The 20365-nt window shown below is 41.0% G+C and overlaps 1 protein-coding gene across 1 annotated transcript; it reads left to right on the plus strand.

Annotated features, from left to right (window-relative positions):
- The first annotated feature begins 241 nt into the window (after positions 1–241).
- On the plus strand, positions 242–19945 carry si:ch211-159i8.4 (matrix-remodeling-associated protein 5). Its single transcript, XM_037078099.1, has 16 exons — positions 242–328; positions 926–1062; positions 5440–5569; positions 6523–6761; positions 7064–7215; positions 8030–11206; positions 11336–11598; positions 12370–12652; positions 12764–12964; positions 13154–13672; positions 13821–13992; positions 15173–15439; positions 15545–15671; positions 16033–16113; positions 16883–18029; positions 18407–19945. The coding sequence occupies exons 1-16, from the start codon at positions 242–244 to the stop codon at positions 18958–18960; spliced, it is 7536 nt and encodes a 2511-aa protein (XP_036933994.1). The 3' UTR covers positions 18961–19945.
- Positions 19946–20365: the final 420 nt, after the last annotated feature.

A 20365-nucleotide genomic window follows, 5' to 3' on the forward strand; every position in this document is an offset into this window, starting at 1 on the left:
AAAAAGTTGAACATTTTGATAGTTGAATGGTTTCTCTAGCTGAACGTATGCTGAAATACTAGCAGAATGAAATTTGAAAAATTCCCCATAAGGCTGAATGGTAAAATCATATGTCTCCTTTAAGTTATTTTTTCTGTTCTGTAGATGAGTGTGAGATGGTTACATGGATATTAATTAGAATTTACTCCATCCCTTCCTGCAGGTGTATTAATGACGTGAGCGGTCAGACAGCCATCCAGTCATGGCGCTGTGGTGGTACGCCAACATCCTCTGCAGGTTGGCTGCAGCGTGGTTTCCCCTGCTCCTCTCATCACTGCTTTGGCAAACGGTAAATCTGCCTTGCAGAAGTTTTTTTTAACCTCTTAACAGAAGCCACTGGTTTCTGGACAGATACAAGTCACTTGCAAAGTGAAACTCTACAAGAAAAAGAGCCAGAGCTTTACTGGATGTGTAGACAGATAGGTGCTTTGGGAGTTGATTCACTAACCCTGCTGAGTTTCCAGTCAGAAGCACATTCATAGTGATTTAAGTTTGATAAAGTCATGAGACTGATGTAGAGTAAAAGAAAACACAACACTCAGTAAGGATAGGTATGTGACAACTGTGAATTTCAGAATAATATCAACTCTCAGATGTGCTTGATGGCATCAGTCACAGGAGGGCGAGGTGGTAGTGCACCCGCTCTATTTCATGTGCGTGTCAAGCTCATTTACTATTGATTTCTTTCCAAACTGACAGTGCCTCGACATGTATGAACTCATCTGTCTTCTCTTCTTTCTTATCTTTTCCCATTTTTTAAATTTGCCCCTCTTCACTGCTCTCTCATACCTCCTTTATCACATCAACCCTCCTTTATCTTTTCTTTTTGTTGTTACCCTCATCCCTGCAACCCTTTCCTCTTGCATATCTCCTCTCCTCTCTGCAGATCACTCCCATACATGCCAACCCGTCATGCCCACGGAGCTGTAGCTGTCCAGGTGTTAAAGAGGTCCACTGTACGTTCAGGCACCTCACCACCTTACCAAAAACATTTCCTAAAGACACAGAGAGGCTCAACCTGGGGTAAGACTCCATCACTCATAAGCGCACATGCACACAGAAGCAATGAGATATTGTTATCGGAGGCAGCCCAAAGGGGAGGAAAACCAAACACTCCACAGGAAACAGTGTGGAATGCAGTGTTGGTGATTTGTCAGAGAAGTGTTTTCTTTAGCTAACAAATGATCATCACCGCCTCGAATTACTGCTGAGGCAAGCGCATTTTGATTTGTGTGATAGCGTCTCTAATGTTTCTTCTCTGATGCCATGGATCCAGAACAGAAATCACTTTCTTGCCTTAGGCTGTAAAAATCATAAAAACAGATTGTTGCTTGCTGTTGGTTTAAATGCCAACCATCCTGAATAACAAAAGACACAGCTGTACAGCAAAGACAGTGGCCCTCTCAGTGAGATAATTGCACAGCCTATAGTGCATTTAATTGAACTGCATCTGCTTTAAACTCAGAAGATAACGGCTTCGCACCAGCATGTGGTTCTGAACTGGGTCCAGAGGGAATAAACCTCCTAATCTGTTCCATGTGGGCCTCTGTATTGTGGACGGTGCTTTCACTGCCCTGTAGCACAGTAGAGAAATAGCCCAGCCACTGTTCTGTATGTAACAAATTGGCTTGTCTAATAATTGGCTCACAGCAATTCTGTTGAGGGAACCGCTATCACTGCATTTCAGGTGTATTGCATTTGTGCAAAGGGCAACACTCCAGCGCTTCACCACAGGATATAATGTGCTTTGATGAGATGAGCATTTAGGCAGGTAAATAGTCACGAAAGCTTCAGTCCACGGGAGGTAAACTAACTCCATATGTGCTCCTGTAATATGGGAACAATAGTGTGGGAGCTATCAGTGCATTCCGGATAATCTTACACGTACACTGTTTTATACAGCCAGCATTACTCTACAGGGACTGAGTTACTAGATTGGAAAGGAGGTTTGGAAACCGCATGTATTATATTCATACAACATGACATGAACCCCACTGGCCAAACTGAAGAAAAGTAATACATTTCCTAGAACTGCAGAGCACTCTGTCCTTTGTTTTGTGAATCTGTCTTTAGCCATTATAACAGGTTAGGAACACCAAAGATGTATCAAACACATATGCAGACATTTTGCTCCTTTTAAATCATTGCAGATAAACAACATATTAATCAAAAAGTAAGAGAAATGTACACTATGTCCACATGGCATTATTCTAATACCTAACTTGAATTGGCTACAAGAAGAATGCTGCTTAATATTTGACAGGGACAGCATCATGCATGTATGTACATGTACATCTAACAGTCTTCTACAGTAATCTTGTTTAAAAATGTGTCAGCTAAAAATTTAAAAAAAAAAAAAAAAAAAAAAAAAAGTCAGTTGAAGACAGCGTTTTGACCCAACGTTATTAAGCTAGCAAGATATAGCTGCCAATCACTTGCCAAACACTATTTAGAAATGAAGAGGTTGTTTTTGTCTATCTGTCTAAAGTCAAAGATCCGCTGTTACAAAGAAATTGGGGTGGTAAATCTGTCACCATCATAATTGTAAACGGCACATGTGCCCTGTGAGAACAGACAGCTGCAAGTGTTACTAAGGGCTGGTAAAGCTTAACAGTCAACAGGCAAAACTGAATATGTTGCTGTTAGTTTACCACGTATGCTAACGGTTTTACTTCAGAGAACTGTTTGATGTTTGACTTTTGTTTTCTGTTCCCTATTAGTTCCTGATGGTTGTTTTGTTGTGTGGGGGCGAACAGCAGTGTCTGTTCTAATAGGAATCAAGGGAACTTCTCAAGGACACATCAGCAGTGCAGACATTTGGATGTGGACCAAACCTTTAGAGCCCCAAACTTTCTAAACATTAGACCACCCTGTACATTGGGGTGCAGACCACAGGGATGTGGACTCTAATGCAGATCTGTTGGTGTCTGTTCACACCAGGCTTGTCTGTAATGTTTTATTTACTCTCTTTAGCCTGATCCTTGAGATTGCTGTTTGAATTCAAAAGGAAAGCGCTCTAATAAATGCAGATGTCCATCCCCTTTCAAAGGTGCTGCTATTGTACAAGTGATAAAGAAGGATAGCATGGACCACCAAGAGAGAACAACCCCAAAACAAGTAGTCCATCATAATTAGTGAGCCTGGCGGAGTCACAATGGATCTTAGCATTTAACTATTTCTCCATGAGCTTTATCGTCATACACAAATAATCAATCATGCATGTCCGCTATGGTTAAAGCTGAAATTAATTTTCCTCTATGGAGCCCTCATCACAAGGGATGACAAGTTTTTAAAACTGTGGCAGTGGGAGTGCTTGTAATATTTGGTTGCAAGGTCTGTCACTTTTATTTGGGATTTGCCTACAGTTAATTGAAGTGCAACAAAGAAAACAGGATTTAAAAACAAGAAATTTAAAGCAGAGTTGTAAACTCAAAACTTTGGTATGCTTCAAATTCCATTATAACCACCGATCCAAGGTGTAAGGGCAGAAACATGGTCTTTGCAAGTATGGGAACGCAGACTCTTCAGGCTAGATCCATTCCAAGCATTGTTGCATTTTGCAAAAATTTTGATGAGCTCTATATTGCCCCTTAAGAACCAATGTTTATTACCTCCAACAGTGTGTAAGAAAGCAGACGTTCAACAGAGATGCACATTTGCTCCAGCTGGTTCAAGCATTGATTTTTGTGTTTGCTTAACTTGCATGGACAGTTAAGGTGACCATAGCCCCACCACCGAGAACAAAAATAAAAAAAGGGTCTTCAGTGCTGAAGGAATGCACCAGCTTTCGTTATGGTATAAGAGCAAATAAATAACATTACCGAGGTTCGAAGTTCAGCTCCCGATGGGAAAACCTACACTGAAAATATGTGCATTATGGTAAAGAAAGACACTCTGGATGAAAGTCACCACTAGATGATATATTGTGAGACGCCTGTTTTATTGATGGCAGTGGAAAAATGCAGAATCTCCCATATGTGTTCAATTGGGTAGGGATAACTGCACCCAGGGAATGTTGCGTGTTACAGTCAAGGAGCTCACTACAGATAGTAGACGCTGTTGGACATTACTGTTCTGATTCCTGGTACTGGACTGCCTCACTAACCCTCCGTTACTGTCAAATGCTGTCGACTGCTGCCAATACACAACGTGCTCTCCTGTGTTTCTGTGATGAATAATGTGTCTTTGACTCTTGCATCCACTGTTCTATACTGCACTTGGCAACCAGTTTGACTCTTTGACAGATGACTGCTAAAGTGTAAAGTGCTGAAAGCTCACTCCAAGAGAGGTTTTTCAAAACTTCTTTGTATTTTGATTGCATCATTGTATTTTGATATAATTATATATGGGGGCCCCTATGCAGACAGACCCCTGCTGCTTTAGAGTGTTACTTTTATGCTGTTTACAACACTAATATGTAGTAAAAAGCCTCTGAATTTCAAAATACACTCTGAGCAGCATGGTTTTTATTGATCTGCAGTGTTGGACAAGTTACTTTGAACTGTAGTAGGTTATAGATTACCAGTATAAAAACGAAATACATCATGAAACTGTTTAAATTAGTTATTAAATTAATGTATGATATCATATGAATTTTTTTTTTATTACTTTTCCAACAAAACTTCTACTTTCTAAACAGGGGAAAAAGTTGAAGAGTTGTACATTTCGTTGTTCACAGCTTTTCCACTGCTGGAAAACAAGCTTTATACTTTCCGGTGAAGTTAGAACCCTTTTCTGATTTCGTAAACAAAATATTGTTGAATTTCCAACGCTGAAAGGTGATCTTGTCACACTCAAATTTTTCCAAACAGTTTAGCTGACCTGTTTTGGAAATATGCTAAAGAAGGCATTCCTGCACAGCCAACACATGTAAAACAACACAATTACAGTAATGTTTTATTCTACATCCATTTTTTTTATTTGTGGGGTCCCAAAACTGGCTGGTCCAACAGCTTTCTGGGGGCCAAGCTGCTGGACACCATAACATACATCATTAAACGTTAAGGCTAAGACTTCTACCGAGGTTAGGGTTGGGGTTATGCTCCAGAGAAGGAATGCAAGTCCATGTAATGTCCCCACAAGTAAAGAAAACATAGGTTAGAGTGTGCGTGTGTGTTTGCATTTATTTTCCACTGTTTTTCTCAGTGTGAAGTTTTAACAATGAGGACATAACTGTGGGTCAAAGGTTGACTGAGGTCTCTCTGTCATGTCTCTTTAGTTCTTTCCATTCATTCTTTCCAGCTATCCTGTTCCCCATCATTTTAAAGGTCACTTTGCTCAGACACACATGCAAGCACCGACTGCTAACTAATTTTAGTTTCCTATCCTTTTGACCTCCATAATGACTCTCAGTCTCTCTTTCATCCAGGTAATTGGTCCTGTTTATCTTCTCTCTAACAGTTATAACAGCCTGACGGAGGTGGAGGGGTCAGAATTCAGGTCACTACGGCAACTGGAAATGCTCATGTTGCATGGCAATGACATTAACACAGTCCACCCTGGGGCATTTTACAGCCTGAGATCACTACAGGTACGGTTGTGTCTGTGTCTATGTGTGTTTCTTGATATCTTACAGCCGTTCTCCACCAGTGGGCAAGGAACTGCAAAAGTACTTATATTTTGTATTAAAAACCCTAAAATGAAAGTGTATACATACAAGACAAAGTAAATGAAACCTGTAAAGAAAGAAATGTACAGTGCAGGAGCTAGCTAACACCAGAACACACAGTGTTTGTACAAAAGCCAAATCAAATCTTCCCCTTTCTAAATCACATTTAAGCCATTCATTAGTTGTGCTTTGATTGCTTGACAACCCATGCAGTGAGTCCTGTTGGGTCCAGATGGGTCCAATCAGAATCTGCATTTTTATGCCAAACAGATTGAAGATCCGCTCCACTACATCACAATCAATTACATCAAGACCCAAATTGTGTTGGGTTGAGTTCACGTCTTCCCCAAATCCCAATTAATGACAATGGGATGATCTTTTCCATTGCAGCTTTAATTTATAAAATAAATGAAGTTTAAGACTAAGGATTACAATAACAGAATATAAATGTGTATTAGGACTAAATCAATCCACAACTCTGTGTATGTAAAAAGATTGTTCATGCTGCTAAACCAAGGAAAGTGGTGCCTTGTCTCCTGCTTTGCACATCTACAACTATTGTTATCTACTTCTTTGTTTCCTGTTCACAAATAGCTGAATAAACTTTGTCGACAATATTGTCTGTGAGGATTTGCTGGACATATTACGCAGATTTTAAAGGCTGCTGAATGTGGACTTACATTGGTCAGGCTACCAGAGAAACATCTGTGTATAAAGTGTATGGTAACTTCACAGGTCACAGCAACTGTGTAAGCAAACTGTATATCGAGGCTTTGTTTGTGATTTTGAGTTCCTCTGGTCCCTAGAGTAATAACTTCTTATTATAGTTTGACTGTCTATTGAATGTCAGCATGACACTATTTTTTCTTTTACAGATCCTGAAGTTGAGTTACAACAAGCTCACATCGGTGAACCCTGGTCTGTTTGAAGGCCTTGTAGGTTTGATCAGACTCCATCTGGACCACAACCTTATTGACTTTATAGAGCCATACTCCTTCTCAGGACTGACCTCCCTAAAACTCCTGCAGCTGGAGGGGAACCTCCTGAAAGAGATCCACCCTCACACCTTCATAACAGTGTCACTACTGGGAAGCTTTTGGACCTCTGGCCTCAAGTAAGAAAATAAAAGGCAGTGGATACTTCTCATATTTTGAATTGAAACTGCATTTTTTAAATACAATGAATGAAGATGATACTTAAATGCATATTTTATAATTCTGCGTGATGTATGCAAGTATGTGCAAGGTAGAGGATTTAGCATGTTCTTTAGAAGAGTTTTCCAATACTGAAAAGACACTTAGATACCCCCAAATAGTTTTTCGGTATGAAGTTGCCATATCTAACATAATGCATTCAAGGTTAATCTACCTGCAGATCAATAAGTGAAGGAAATGATAAATGATGTCTTTGTCTCAGACACTTACACCTGTCAGACAATCTGTTGGAGCAGCTCCCTGTCGCAGCACTGAAGACAGCTCCCAGGCTTGAGCTCCTCTCTCTACATGGTAATCCCTGGACTTGTGACTGTCAACTTCATGGGTTGGTAGAATGGAGCTCCACGCATGAAGGTAAGAATGCAAGAATGAGTGCCCCGGTCATTTTCTGATTAGAATTTTATTAAATTTGACACTTCTTCACTTCACTTAGACATTTTCTCACTTCTTCACTTCTGTGGTGCCAAAAGACATCCAACAACACTACCATTTCTTTGGTTTAGGTAACAATTCTCAACAAGTTCATCATCTTGAGCAATTATGTACATTTGTATATATGTGTATATATGTCTGAGGTGCAGACCAGAAGTTTTTTGTCACTAGAAGCAGAGGCTAGCAGAAAAGTAAATGTCTACCATCAAGTTTCTGCACAACACACAAAGGAAACACCCTCTATTATAAACTTAAGGACTGTATTTGATCCATATGCCGTCTTTAAAATGGATTGAATTGTTTACTTTTTCATTACCTTTTTCTCTCGTTAAGTATGTCTCATGACACATATGCTTTTGTACATTTCAAACCAGTTCCATGTGCTAACTGTTTGTATCAACAGAACTGTTGATAATACATCTGATGTCTATAATTTGCTCCATCTGAAAATAAGTCACTGTGACTGCCGGAACTTTATTTGTGGATCCATGAACCTTCACTGAACCCAGACTCATGAAGAGCTAAAACCATATGATGCATTTCCTAAACCACTGTAATCCCAGATTCATGTTTTTTTCATCTCCAATCTTACATTTCCCTTGTCTACATCATCTGTTACCCTTTCTCCTCCTTAATCTTTCTGTCCAATTACTCAGACTGTTTCCATCCAATTACTCTGAACGTTTCAGTCCTTCCTTGTCCTCTTACCTTACGACCTCTCCTGCTTTCTCCAAAGGCATTATAAAGTGCAAGAAGGAACGTGGCAGCAGTGAGGTTTGCCCCCAGTGCTCCTCTCCTCAACCCCTGAATGGGACCCTTTTGCTTGGATTGACTTCAGACAAGCTTACTTGTGAACGGCCAGCTCTCCGGTCCCCGCTCAAGCAGTGGGACAATCCTGTGTGGGCTGAATCTGAAGCAGAGCCTGACCTCCCGTACACCCGTGACTTTGAAAAGCCTTTAGGCCATCTCACGTTTGTTCTTTCAGACAGTCACGGAAACAATGCTCATCTGGCATGTGACGTGCGACACCCTGGAGAGAGTTCCCCCATGTCTTGGACAGTAAATCCACTTTCTCCTGGGGAGCTGTCTGTCAATGTATCACTAGTGACTGTCCTTGAGTGTGAGATTGATCGGGAGACACTGCAAAATCTGTGGCAGCTGGTTGCATATTATTATGAAAGCCCAGCTATCTTGGAGAGAGGTCAACAGAAAGGAAATGACAGCAGGGTAACCTATCAATATTCCCAAGCTGTAAATGAAAATTCGCCATATTTCACTGATTTAAAGGGGTATTTGGCTGCAGAACCCTCTTGGCTGCTTCAACCAAGAGTTACTTTGAAACTCAACAGACAGCAGACAACAACCAAGAAACTAGTTATGGATTTCACAACGGTAATCTCTAAGCACTTCAAAAGCTACATACATGAAGATGATAATGACCTCCCCATGTCCTGGGCTTTCATTCGCAGAGGGACGTCAGGCCGGGTTCTAACAGTGCTCGATGGTTCAAAGGTTCACTTGGAGTGCAGTGTTGTTGCTTCAGATCCAGAGGTGAAAGTCGAGTGGATGCTTCCAGATTTATCTATTGTGGAAGATGCAACTGATAAAGTTGAAATTACTGCAGAAGGAAAACTTGTTATTTTGAATGCCACACTATCTGACTCAGGTCTTTATCACTGTTTGGTCAGAACCAAAGCCGGGGTAGATCTATTGCCTTTGAGACTCACCATAAAAGAACGCTCACTCAGCCCAACTGCTTTCAATGGTAAGAAAATTGTAGTTGAAAAGGGACGTTCTTTCTCTCTCCCATGTGAGGTGACATCTGTTCAGCCAATTCAAACAATGTGGTACCTACCCAAAAACCAAGTTCTTCTTCCTACACAACAGACAAGACGAGCAGAGGTGATGGAAAATGGGACTTTGGTGGTTAGGAGGCTGACTCAAGAAGATGCAGGAGAATACAGCTGCTTGACCTCGAATCTTTATGGAGTTGACATGCTGTCACACATAGTGGAAGTCACAGAAAACAAGGCCACTAGTGCGTCCAAACTACAGACTGGGAGAGAGCAGCAGATCTTGCCAGTGGGTATAGAGGAAGAAGAGGGTTCAGGGGGAGATTACCAGGAAATTATACGTCCTTTTGCAACACAGTTTCCCAAAAAGGTAGGAACACAGCAAAGGAATCCTAACACGTTATCAAAGAGGATCAGAATTAAAGATTCAAAGAGAAAACCAAATAAATCAGTTAAAGAATTAGATCCGAATCGTTGGGCAGAGATATTGGCTAAAGCTAATGCGAAAACAAGTGTTGCTCCGCCCACAGAGCAGTCACAACCAGAACCCAGCACTGTAATTGTCAAAAGTACATCCAAGCCTACTACTACAGTTGCCACCACAATTACTGCTACTCCTAGCAGTTCACCTCCTAGTACTACTATTACCACTATTGATATTATGATGGAGCCAACAAATTTCCCCATCAACACTTATTCTACAGATAAGAATTCAAATAACGAAGAAGATGAAACAGCAGAAGATCTGCCACAGGTTTTACCACCTCCTCCTCCCAGAACTACAGAACCAACCCCACACCGTGTTGGTGGGATTGCAGAAAAAGCAGAAGCTGTCATAGACCCTCCTGCTGTTGGAACTCCTCAGCGAGTTGATCATAGAGAAAATAAACACTCTGCAGAGGGTAGAAGGAATAACAACCTAGTTCCTGGTCAGTCAAACAGACGAAGGCCACCTTACAGGCGAAGAAGACCACCGATGAGAAGAGTCCGTCCGCATGTAAACCCATTTTTTCATCCATCAAACAAGCTGCAAACAACTGTTTCCCCAACAACAACCACCACACCAACAACAACGATCACAACTACATCTACTACCACCACTACTACCACTACCACTACAACTACAACTACTACGACACCTGTTCCAACTACAGTAGACCTTGAAACCTTATCTGCTGATTATCAGACAAAGGAAGATGAAGGGGAATACAGTGATGAATATGATTACAAGGATAGTGATAGTTTGGATGGCAAGGAAGATGTAAATAGTGAAACCTCTCATACTACTAATAATCTTGACAGTAGCCTTCCTGAGATCCCATCAGCTAGAGAAAATGATCCCCATGCAGGTAGTTCTCTGGATAGAAAAACATTACCAGATCCAAACACTGTTGTCACTCCAAAGCTAGATAGTACCCCTCATCCAACCAAAAAGACTGTTGAAGACAGTGAAAATATATACCTAAAGGAATTTGAGGGACAAAGGGTCGAGATCAAAACGCAAACTGAAGGAAAGGGCAGAGATGGAAATAATCTTGCAGGAGAGAGTGATAAGGAACTTTTAACAGTGAGGACAGGGCAAGAAAAACACAAAATAGAGGGCAATGAGAAAGATACAGAAAAGTCTAAAAAGGAGTGGGTTACACAGAGCAGTAACACTTGGGATAGTGTCCGATTAACGACAGAAAGTAGACCAAAACCCAACACCCGACCTTCTCTAGAACAAAGTTCTCCAACCCAAGCAAGAACTTCATCCTCCAAGGTCAATACCTCAACTTCAACAAGAGGAAGAACAAAAGAAGAAGTTACAAAGAAAGGAGATAAAGAGGTCAACAAGCCAAAGGCAGCACCTGAAATCCACAGTTTCCCAGTAATGGAACCAATTCACCCCTGGCTTCATCCCAACAAACAGGGAGGATGGCAGACTACTACTTCCCGGATGATACACACAAACCAAAACAGAAATACTGGAAGACAAGGTGAAGTGAATCCGGGCAAGCATTCCCAGCTTCCCAGAGTCCCCCCCACCTCCCGCTGGCCTTCACACCATCAGCAGCAGCATTACTTCCCCCAGTACCCCTACTGGCCAGGTCAAAGGGTGTTTCCTCCACCAAGGCAAGGTAAATCAAGCTGCTGTGTAATGACTTCCTTATTAAATGCTGGTCTGAAATAAATTGTGACCTAATGTTTAAGAGATAAAAGAAATGCACCAATCAATTTGATTTACTGTTTTTGTTCTCTACTCCTAGGTCCTGGGTCATACCCTGTGCCCACGCATCGACCTTGGCCTTTCAATCACCCCTGGGCTCAGAACTCGGCTATCACCAACAGACCAGAGATCACAGCTGAAACAGTGAAGCCCACACCTACAGCTTCTCGAACAACAGGAAACTCCCGATTTACACTCTCTAAGCCCAACCTGTCTCATCACAATCAGAATCACCATGTGGATGGCGGAAACCAAGCCAGAGATCAACTGTTTCTATCAAGGCTAAGGAACAGATACAGACAAGTATGATGAGGGGTTGTCACGTGGGTTTGCAGTATGCCTATGTTAATATTCATAATGTGCTTGAACAAACAAATTGACAAATCATAGAATGTAGACCAGTATACTAAGACTTCATTAGTAAACAGTTGTTGCTGATGGCCTCAAAATGTCTGCTGTAAGGTCCATTGACAGTGCCAGTACATTTAAATGTGACCAAGGGACTTTTGTCTTTTACAGCATTTCTATTAAAGGTGTTGGATAAGCAAGTGTAACTGGTGTGGTAAAGGGTGGTGCCAGCCTGTTCAGCTCCTATATCCCTTTTCAAAATTACATACTCCCTAGCAGCTGGCAGATAAAGCTTTTTAGCACGTTGTTTTTATTTGACACTTTACTAAGGTCAAGATTAGCTGCCATCATCCACAAAGTTTTCATAAGAAGCAGGCAGATTCTGCCATTAAACAAGATCTGATTAGCTTATTGGTTCGAGGTATTCTCAGGAGTTGGTGAAGACCAAAACAGAGCTAAAAGCAGAGAAAACATTGGACTTGTCTAAAGTGTCTAAAAAATGTTATTTGCTGGATGTGGTTGAGGCCTGTTTACAACTTACTTATGTTAGTCAGAGCTGTAGTTTATAAAAATTGACCTTCCAGCAATCTTTCTGATCATTTCAGCTTGGCTTTGTAAGCCACCCAATTGCTAATGATGGCAATGACGATGAATCAGCTTTCAGAGATGGAATCTAAAGAGGAAATCGATTAATACCATGATAATTGGTTTGTTTGTTTATTCCAGGCGCAGCTTGATCGCATCGCACAGCTAGGGAGGATAGTGACACCCAAACCTCGCACTAGCTACCACAATCCTCCATTCCTCATCACACCAAAACCCAACCCATCTCCACATAGACCATACGCCTTTAAACCACCAGCTCCCACTGCTTCTTATGCTTACACCCTGCAACCTCAGAAACCTGGTAAGCCTTCGTCATCATCATTCTCTGGTTTCATCCCGACCCCTCGTCCTCACCACCACACCACCCCTGGGGTTCTATATGGAGGTCGTTGGCCTGTTGGGGGTAGGTGATCTATTGGAGAAAGGCTATATAGTTATAATGCAAAATGAGCAGTATAATTTGATACGATTTAATGATGATACTATTTTTTGCTGTCTGAATGTGTCTTTGTAGCAGGACGAATCAGCTCTCGGCGGCCCACAGCTGCACCTCCTTTCCCATGGGTGTTGGGAGCTGAAAGTGGCGGTGTGAAACCCCATATTATCACAGTTATCACAGCTAGTGTGTCAGTATTGGCAGAAAGTGATGTGTTCTTGCACTGCAAAGCCACAGGAAATCCTGAACCCAGCATCGCGTGGACCAAAGTCTCAACAGGTAAGGAAGAAAGAGATTTAATAAAAGAGATCAGGCAGGGCAAAAGAAAGGACAAAAGCAAAAAAGAGATGTAGAAGAATCAGACAGTTGCAGGGAGGATCAATGCAGTCTATTTATGGCTTTCACCTTGCACAGAATTTAAAGTTCTCCATCATCATTGTCTCCTTATTCTTTCTATTCCCTTCTTAGGTGCCACCATCCCAGCCAACACCAAGCTTGGTCCCCGTTTTGAAGTCTTTAAAAATGGAACTTTTGTCATTAAAAACATCCAGCTTCAGGATAGAGGCCAGTACCTCTGCACAGCTCAGAATAAGTTTGGATCAGATCGCACAGTCATTACCTTAGCTGTCCAGACTGAGGCGCCCAAGATTCAGCCACCTAAGTCTACAGATAGAGCTGTCTACTTGGGGAAAAGTGTGACTCTTGACTGCTTGGCTTTGGGGAAACCACCTGCCCAAATTTCCTGGATTCTTCCGGACAGGTCGTTTGTACGTGAAGTTGGGACTGTTCACACTCTCCTTTCTCCAGTGTCTTTGCTTCACAATGGAACTCTGCAAATTCACACTCCCAACTTCTCCAGCAAAGGGGACTATAAATGTATTGCCAGCAATGCAGCAGGTGCTGATACAATTACTTACCAGCTCCATGTGGCAGCTCTCCCTCCAAGCATCAGTGAGGGGGCGATGGATACTGTGATCATTCAGCCAGGTATAGTAGGGAAATGTAAAGGCATGCAAACAAAACACCTCACAAAAAAATTCACTATGATATGGCTTGTTGACAAAGACAATAAAATGTCTGCAATGCCAAAATGACTAATCTAAACTAATATTGTTTTAATGATTTCACATTTAAGGGAGGAGTGTGTATGTCCACTGCTCTGTGAAGGGTGAACCAGTGCCCACTCTGAAGTGGACACTCCCAGGAGGCGTCCATGTAAAGCCATCACAGTTTCTTGGACGCAGACTTTTTGTCTTTCCCAATGGGACACTGTATGTGAAGAATGTTTCACCACCTGATGCTGGGAGGTATGAGTACTCTATTTTCATATGATTCAGTCTTTTTGTGTATTGATACTGGCTAAATATCTGGTTAAATGTGTGTAATCATTGTATCTTTAGCCAAGGCTTGGATTTGAGTGAACATACCTAGCTGAATTAGATGCACTTTTAAATACTTAAAATAACAGATAATCCTCATTGCGTAGGTTGGATTTCCATTTTAAAATTTATGACAAAATATAAGTTGGGTATGTGTTTATTTAGACCGTAAAATTGAGAGTGTGGACAAGTCAAGAAATTAAGGTTGGTCAAGTCAAGCAAAGGTTTCATATACATAACTTAACACTTTTTTTCAAGCTGAGTTTATGCAGGAATTAAGTTACTTTATGTCTTCATGTCAGCACAAGCCATTTAGCTGTCCGATAAAAGTGAATTGCACAACGACATCAAGTATCACAAGTATAGCAATAGCTTTTTCTCAGCAAAGCAGTTTACATGATTCTAGGGATTGTCATGCAGATTGGTCTGTCAGTCCACCTCTTTGATCCAGAGCAAAATATTTGTAATTGTTGGATGGGATACCATTTATGGTCCCAATAGTCCCCTTTCTAGTGTCAACAGCAGGTTAATGTTTTCAGTTATAAAATGGAATAATTTGACATCTGCAGAAAGGATCGGCATGAAATTTGGTACAAACATTCATTGCTCCCGGTTGAGGTGTCCTTACAACTTTCACGATCAGACTCTATCTTTTAAGCACCACCAGCAGGTTAACATGTTAGGCTCAGGATGAAACGTCTTGTTAACTCTCAGATGATTGGCATTACATTTGCAACATTTGGACATTTATAATACCTTTAGTGATCCTCACTTTTTATCTGATGCCAGCATCAGGTCAGAATTTCAGTAAGTCCAATATTTTGGTAAATAGCTGCAAAACTAAGAACATTCCCATTAGCCTCTAACATGCAGATAACATATCATACTTGTAACTAGGACCTACCACCTTTAGATTTTCATCCTCTGACTTTGACTGACATGCAGCAATAGCTAAGGACAGTATTTTGCATTTAAAGTTACTTGTGTATCACTGGGTGAAGCATGTATTAATGTCTTAAGTGATACAAATGTTAACTGTGACTGTTGATCTTAGCTCTTAAATTGTGAGTTTAAAAAAGTCACTGGGCTGCTGTCAATCCTACCACAGGTACGAGTGCTTGGCCACAAATACTGTGGGCATCGCCAAAAGAACCATTGTGCTGGAGGTGAAGGCAGATCCCACCTCCTTCTCACGCCTGCCTCCTGTTCCTCTTCCTATTCCCCCAACCCATCGCCATGGTGTGCCATCCCGCCACCACTCTATCTCAGCTATGTACGGTTCTGCTGTCTACCTCCACTGTCCTGAGTCTACCGGATCCAAAAGAGGAACCATTTGGCAGTTGCCCTCCAAAACCATCATAGAACATCAATACAGGTTACATGATCTTGTGAATTTTAATGCATTAAAGGTTTTACTTTCCATTATATGTGACTGACTGCTTTAATCTCAACCTCATTTCTCTGCCCCATTTGCCTGCAGTCCTGAGAGACCAATTAAAGTCTTCCGTAATGGGACTCTGAGGATACTTCAGCTAACAGAGCTGGATGGTGGAAATTATCTGTGTGTCTTTCAGCGGCCCAATGGGGAGGACATGGAGCTCTTCCAGGTATGATAAGGAAAGATAGTGACTTCAGGCAGCCTCATTTTGCTGCCAACTCTTTACCATGAGATTATGTTTAATTCATGTTTCATTAAGATTCTTTGCCTTGCTAATGAGTATCAAAGTCAAGTCAATGTTTTAAAGAGATTTATCTATATCTCCCTTTAAGAATCAAAGATGTGGTCTGCCCTCACATTTAAGAAAATGATTACAATATTTCTGTACTTGGGTTGGCAAAACCTGCAACCATCATTGAAAGATCAACACCTGACTGAAGCTTGTCACTGTATTTTCCAAGCTTCGACTATAAATTTCTTTGATGTTGAAGTTTTTTTTTTTGTATTTCTTTATGCTTTTGCTTTATCAGGTAGATGTTGTAATGACTCCACCGAGAATAAAACAAGTGAGGACTCCACAGACAAGGGTCATCTTTGGAGAGAACTTCCAGGTAGCTATTGGGAGCTAGCTCAAACGTTATCTGAAGAGGAATAAGCCAATTCAAACATTGTGACACTTTTCCACCTGTGTTTGCTTATATTCTTTGAATTTTCAGTATTTTATTTTTGTCATACATAAAAACAAAGACATTTGGGTCTCACTACCCCAAGCCATCTTAAAGCAGTATCAATTGATTTTGGTCACTTTGATGCTGCACAGCAAGAGAAATTAACACCTTATAAAGTTTATGTAGCATAAGTATAGTAAACAGGTGTATATTTACTCTTCTAGCAATTACAAAACATTATAATTAATTTGGAGTTAATGTCCACCTATGAAATACTAGGATTCATATCTGACCTTTTTGCAGCTAAATGCTCCATTTTATTCACCAGCTAGTTGCTACCCGCTGTTGGTGCTGGAAAGGTAACATTTACTGGAGTTTTTCCGTGATGAGTGACTTGGCTAGTAATATTCTCGGGGTTTGTCACAACAAGTGACCCCTTTCAAATGACCTAGTCTTTGATAGTTAATGTTAAATTATTATTTGTGCAGCTTTAAATCTAAATGAAAACACGAAAAGGTATAATCATACTGCTGCAGAAAGGATTCTATTATAAGAGTTGTTTTTAATCTTAATAAAAGCATGACCTTCTTACACTCAAAAGAACTTGCAAAGTCTGAAATAAAACAAATCTTACAACAGAGAGAAAAAGGCAAATATTGTTGAACATTTTCTGATTTAACCATCCCTCCTCCCCCTTTTGTTTCATCTTAAGGTGGACTGTGTTGCGACAGGCCTCCCAGATCCAGAAGTTTCCTGGAGTCTCCCTGATGGAACTTTGATCAACAATGCCCTGCAATCAGATGACAGCGGCCTTCGCAACCGCCGCTATGTTATTTTTGGCAATGGAACTTTACTTCTCCAGCAAATGGGCAAAAAAGATGAGGGTGACTACACTTGTTATGCCAAGAACAAACTAGGCAAGGATGAAAAAAAAGTGAGCGTCAAAGTGGGACCTAATGCTCCAAAAATAGGGTTAAAATCACAATCACTGGTGACAGTAAAGTTAGGAGAATCAGCTAAACTGAGCTGTCAGGCAACAGGTGAACCTGCACCAAAAATCATATGGGTCTCACCAAGAAATGATGTGATATCAGTATCATCAGACAGGTTTCAGATCATGAGTGATGGGATGTTAGTCCTGAAGAAAGTGAGAATTACTGACGAAGGGAAATATACATGTGTTGCACGAAATTCTGCTGGTGATGATGTTAAAAACATGAAACTTGAAGTTGAATCACAGGAGCCGTTTATCAATGGTATGAAAGGGAAGAGCACCACAAAGGTTTTGGCTGTTTCCTACCAAACAGCGCTCCTGCATTGCAGTGTGGAAGGAAAACCTGAACCAAGAGTCTGGTGGGTTACTCCGTATGGCCAGACACTTCCAATGCCCTATCTGGGTGGTCGCTTCCAAGTCCACCAGAATGGTAGCTTGGAGCTGAGAGGCGTGAGGAAAACAGATGAAGGGAGGTACATGTGTATGGCTAAGAACAATCTGGGTGAAGCCTCACTTTTGGTTGAATTAGAGGTGGCATCACTGGCCGAGAAGCCAAGTTTTGCTGTTCCCAATATTGAAATCCTACCAATAAGGCAAGATGGTGGGCTATTAAGCCTGGAGTGCCCCGCTCGTGGCAAACCCAACCCAGAGTTTGCATGGATTCTACCAAATGGGACGATGTTGACACCTGGTGTTAGACTCCAACGCTTCGTACATCATCTAGGTAATGGAACTCTACAGATCTTTCAACCGGTTGCAAGTGATAAGGGAGTGTACCGGTGTCTCGCTAGAAACGTGGCAGGACAAGCAGAAAAACGTTATGCACTGGAGGCTGGCAGAAAGCCGGTGATCAGAGGATCTACAGGTATGGTTTTTTTTTTATTTCAAATTAATGAAGCAGCAGTCTCATTAGATCAATATAAAGTCTAAGAGTGTTTTAAAACCTGAATATTGCAAGACTGTGGTGAGGATTAACTTTAGCTACATACAGTTTGCTCATTTGCTCTGGTATGAATGAACATGGGTTGGTAAACGTCTTGTGAGAGCATTTTGGTCTGAACCTGTGAAGATTTCTGCCCAAATGAATCATACCAGAGGGGAAATCAAACCATAGTCTTAAATTTAATTATATTTAACGACAAAGCACCAATCCGAAATCTGGCTATATTACCCAACTGGTATTTTTTGTTCTGTTGATAATTTTTCCATAAAATCCTCATTCTTCTAATTTTACTTTTCCAGGTGGGATGAAGATCACTTACGGCCTCAATCTCAACTTGCCCTGCACTGTGGATGGCTGGCCCCAGGCATCGATCACATGGACCCTGCCTAATGGGCTTGTTTTGGACAAACCTCAACACATTGGCCGGGTATCTTTTCTCGCCAATGGGACCCTCCAACTCAGGCATGTCGCCACCTTTGACAAAGGGACCTACATCTGTAAAGCCTCCAACTCTTTTGGCTTATCAACACTTTCCTACCCAGTTTCAGTGATGGTTTTCCCACCACGCATCACCAGTACGCTGGCTTCAATCACTAGAGTCAGCCGAGGATCACCAGTGACATTACATTGTGTGGCAACTGGTATTCCCAAACCGGATATTTCATGGACCTTGCCTGGACGCACAACGCTGGTTCCACATAGCCGGTTCACAGTGCAGGGAGGGATTCACATGACTGAAGAAGGAAGTCTGGTCATCCAGAACCCTGTACTAATGAACTCTGGCATTTATAAATGCAATGCTAAAAATGCACTTGGAACAGACTTTAAATCTACTTACCTACAAGTGGTCTGAGTGACAGTTGTTACATTGGGAAAGAATCTCACAGTGGAATTTAGACTGAATGTTTTGTTTTGTTTTGTTTTGTTTGTTTGTTTTTTTTTACCAGGATTTGAAAATATCTCATAAAAAAGAAACTCTGCAGAGACGTACAACTGCCTGACTATTGGGTTGAGACCTTGCAAAGCAGTTTCCCCTGAACAATGAAGTTTCAGATGTTGACTACATAGTCAACACTCACCTTTTGCTATTTGTAACTGTTGTATTTTGTTAATGTTGCAACTGTAGCAACAGAGTTTTATTTCTACATTGTGAACATAAACATCTTAAAATGTCTGCTCAAATGTTTGATTCTTCGACCAATTCATGTAAATTCACATTCCCCATACAACATAAACTAATTATGTAATTGTGTAGTAAGAGCTTAGTGGTGAAACTTAGTGATGTTTAAAACCTGTGAATGCAGTGTAGTCTGTTTATAGCCTTTTACTTCTAGAGATTTAATTTATACTTCGGAAATCATAAAAGAGGTGTTCATCTGTGGAGATGATCTTGATGAACAAAACGTGTGAGTATCCCAAGAATCCCATCATTTTTTGTTGAGGGAACCAGAGTGATGCTACAAGCCCACAAAAGTACATCATTGCTACACCACATTATCGAGCCTATTGCTGCTTTACGGTGTGAAGCAAATGAATTAATGTATGTAGGCTGTCAGTGTCATTTAATCATGTCCATCACTGGGGGAACATAATGGCGCATAATAGCTATGTTGTTAGTTTACAGTAGCTAGCAGTTGAGGAGCAATAATACAGAGCAAAACAAAAATATATATGTACCAGTCTATGGCACTTTATTTACACACTCTTCTTCACGTTTTTTTTTAATCCATGGATACAATTTATTGATTTCTACATCCATATTCCTCTTACAGCTCAAATGCCAGCTGCTGTATGTTCAGTTTATCAGGTGGCAGCCATGACCATTTTTGCCAAAGTCAGCAAAGGAGATACCAAATAAAACATTTTTAAATTCTCGTTGAAGGATGACATGATGATTTTATGTTATATAAATATAACACACGTCTTAATTACCACAAAAAACATATGAATGTTTGAGGAGAATGTGACTGTGTGTGTTTCTATGTAAATGTATGCTATATTTCCCTGTTGATTTGTCTTCACCAGAATGTGAATGTCCCACTGAGACTTGCACACAGACAAACAGGCCTTTGACTGAGGAAGAAGGGAGCTTTGTCAGACACAAGCGTTGAGATTGTTCGACACAGCGTGTGTGTGTGTGTGTGTGTGTGTGTGTGTGTGTGTTGTGTGCAAGAAAGAGATTATATGTATCTCTTTGAGAGAGAGAGAGAGAGAGAGAGAGTGTTATGTCTGTGAGGAAGAGATTGTGTCTGTGTGTG

Source organism: Acanthopagrus latus, chromosome 18 (assembly GCF_904848185.1).
Source record: "Acanthopagrus latus isolate v.2019 chromosome 18, fAcaLat1.1, whole genome shotgun sequence".
In the NCBI taxonomy this organism is placed as follows: Eukaryota; Metazoa; Chordata; class Actinopteri; order Spariformes; family Sparidae; genus Acanthopagrus; species Acanthopagrus latus.